Below are 2,806 nucleotides of genomic sequence, written 5' to 3' on the forward strand. Positions count from 1 at the left end.
TATAGAATTAAAAATTAAAAATTAAATGCATATAACATCTTTCAATACGCATTATTGTATCTTTCCCATTGAAAATAGTTGACATTACTTCTAATTTATATTCATTTCTTTAATATCTATAAAAAAAATATTTGACATTAATTCTAATTTATATTCATTTCATTAAATATATCAAATATAAAGAAAGAGTTGGTATATAAATCTTTTTATGTCAAGATTATAAATAAAATTATACGTTATTTTTTATTTAATAAATGTTCTATTTTTGTTATTGGATATGCAATTTGAATTAAATATTTTTGCTGTTTTTATTTCATTACATTAGTATTTTTGATTCGGTATGAGTAGCTAACACAAATATGAGAATTTAACGACATATATGTGATAAGTAACATTAATATTAATAATATACATCTTTTGTACAAATTTTTCTTTGGTAAATCAAATTAAATATATATTTAAAGTTAAATAATGAGATTTAAATGTGTTGCATTGAATTATAATATGTCATTTCATTATTTTTTGTTTCTTGACTTATATAGATGTTATAATTTTTTTTTGCAATTTTTTATTTTGATAATTTGAATTTGCAATTTGAATCATGCTCATAAAAAGGCGGGTAAACATACTAGGGGTGGGAGTCCATAAAAATTGTTGATAATGTGCGTCTGCGGAAAAAAAGGCGGGTAGACATACTAGGAGTGGGAGCCCATAAAAATTGTTGATAATGATAGTACATAATAACTACATTATCTCAATTTTTATTTATTTTTTTATTTTTTATCAAGAACTATATTTTTTCAGAGTTAAAATTGTAATCAATAATAAAAATTAATTATCTCTAATATTATTTTAATTTTTATCCAACATAAATATCATCATTGAAAACAACTACAAATTGATAAATTAAATTAATATTGATATGATAATCATCATTGAAGAAATTATTTCACTTAATTAATATATATTTTAATATAATTCTTTAACCATAACCATATTATATTTATTTAATATTTATACCGACTTTACCCGCACGGGTCCTTTACTATTATGGGTCTATAAAACTCTAGACTTTATTGTAGATAATTGAGTTTTATATTGCTACATTCCATTTTAGTACTAGTAGTGTCAATAACTATAGAGGTGAAGATCTTTAGATCATTCAAACATGTTTGCTTCTCTATAACTATTTAACATATTCTGGTTAAGAAAAACAAAATAGATTCCGATTCGGATTCCTTAAGAACATAGACCAATGTACCATGCATGATATAAAGAGAATACCACAAATCAGATTTCTAATGCAACAAATCAGACTTGTGTCTTTCCCTCCTTGCATTACATAAAAGGGAAAAGAAAAGAAAAACATTCACTCGCATCTTTCTATTTGTCAACTTGGTTAAGTTTTCCTAAACCATCACAACGAGCACAAACAATTTGAGTTTGATCCTTTCTTGCTGCATTTGCTCTCAATGTCACCCCACTTTTCCTAACAAACCCTGCTCCATCACATTCGGGACATCTACCACACAAAACATCATCATTATCTATAACAAGCACTTAGTATAGTCACATAATCAATAAAAACATATACTTAAAACTAATTTACTACCGGCACCTCAGAAAAAAAGTGTCTATATATGTGTCAGAAACTTGTACCAACACTTGTGCTTACATTTAATTCATTTATTTTTTTAAAATTATTATCGGTGTCTTGTTCATACTTGAAACAAAAATCTAAGATAGAAAATTTAAGTAATGATATGGTGCTTACGTGTCTTTACGAGAGAAGATGATAGGAAATGCAGTTCCAATGAGAGCAACTCCAATAGCACCAGCAACAAGAAAAATGGTGCCATCAGAAGATACATCTCCAACTGCTGAAACAACAATTGATGAAGATCTGTTCTTGTTTTTCTGATTGTTGTGAATCTTGTTGCAGGATAAAGTTGTTGAGCCTCCGAATGAGAGTTTAGTGTTGCTGGAAATTGTAACAGTGGGAAGGATTGTGTGTAAAGGAGTCATGGATGCCATGTTTTTGTGAGAACTAAGAATAATGAACAATTGTGTTTTATTGAAAGTTATTATCAGATTAGAAGATTGGATAAAAACATGACACGTAGGTTGATTTTGATAATGGATGTCGGTTTAAGAATTAGTTGGATAAGGCCATGTCATGTATCTCAAGATTTCTTATAGTTGTGGATAAGACAGGTTGTACAAACATTTGTTTATAATTGACCAAAGGATTTCAACCCTGAGATAAAATGAAGCAAGACGTGAATGACTCTTTTGTATCTCTCATTTTAGTTCATAGTCACAAACCCAATCTATTACTGCATCGGTTCCACAATGAGTGAGACATCTCACTTTTTCACACATATTAAGAAAAGTAATTAAAGTAAGAGAGATAATAGTATTATTACTATACTACCCTTATTATGTATTGAAAATGATGAAACTTTTATCAATTAGGGGGTAAAACTGGAAAAAGTGTATTGAAAATTGAAATGGGTCATTCATTTTGGGACATCATTTTATTCCAATTGGGTCAGTCATTGTGGGACGGAGGGAGTATCTATATTAGTAGTAATATATAAGAAATAAAGTATTTGAAAATGACTGCACAAGCCCTCTAAAAAAATAACTTAAATTGACTTTTTTATGGGTAAAACCGACTTTTTGTAAAATAAAGCAATTTCATTCAACTAGCATTTAATGCGGGATGATGTGTCAGCATTTTATTGGTAATATTTATTGGGAACTATTGGTATTATAATAGATTATTATTGGTATTATTTGTAGG

At 27.8% G+C, this 2,806-nt stretch overlaps 1 protein-coding gene across 1 annotated transcript; it reads right to left on the bottom strand.

Annotated features, from left to right (window-relative positions):
* Positions 1–1,204: 1,204 nt before the first annotated feature.
* On the bottom strand, positions 1,205–2,095 carry LOC131624253 (uncharacterized). The gene is made up of 2 exons (XM_058895204.1): positions 1,775–2,095; positions 1,205–1,522 (listed from the first exon to the last, which is right to left on the bottom strand). Exons 1-2 carry the CDS (start codon positions 2,032–2,034, stop codon positions 1,384–1,386), a joined length of 399 nt encoding a protein of 132 aa, XP_058751187.1. The 5' UTR covers positions 2,035–2,095; the 3' UTR covers positions 1,205–1,383.
* Positions 2,096–2,806: the final 711 nt, after the last annotated feature.

This window comes from Vicia villosa, unplaced genomic scaffold, assembly GCF_029867415.1.
Source record: "Vicia villosa cultivar HV-30 ecotype Madison, WI unplaced genomic scaffold, Vvil1.0 ctg.000113F_1_1, whole genome shotgun sequence".
In the NCBI taxonomy this organism is placed as follows: domain Eukaryota; kingdom Viridiplantae; phylum Streptophyta; class Magnoliopsida; order Fabales; family Fabaceae; genus Vicia; species Vicia villosa.

Coding starts and splice junctions, on each gene's coding strand:
- LOC131624253 (XM_058895204.1), bottom strand. CDS start 2,034: ATGGCATCCATGACTCCTTTACACACAATCCTTCCCACTGTTACAATT. Junction 1,523..1,774: donor ATCTTCTCTCGTAAAGACAC/GTAAGCACCATA, acceptor TTTGTGTGGTAG/ATGTCCCGAATGTGATGGAG.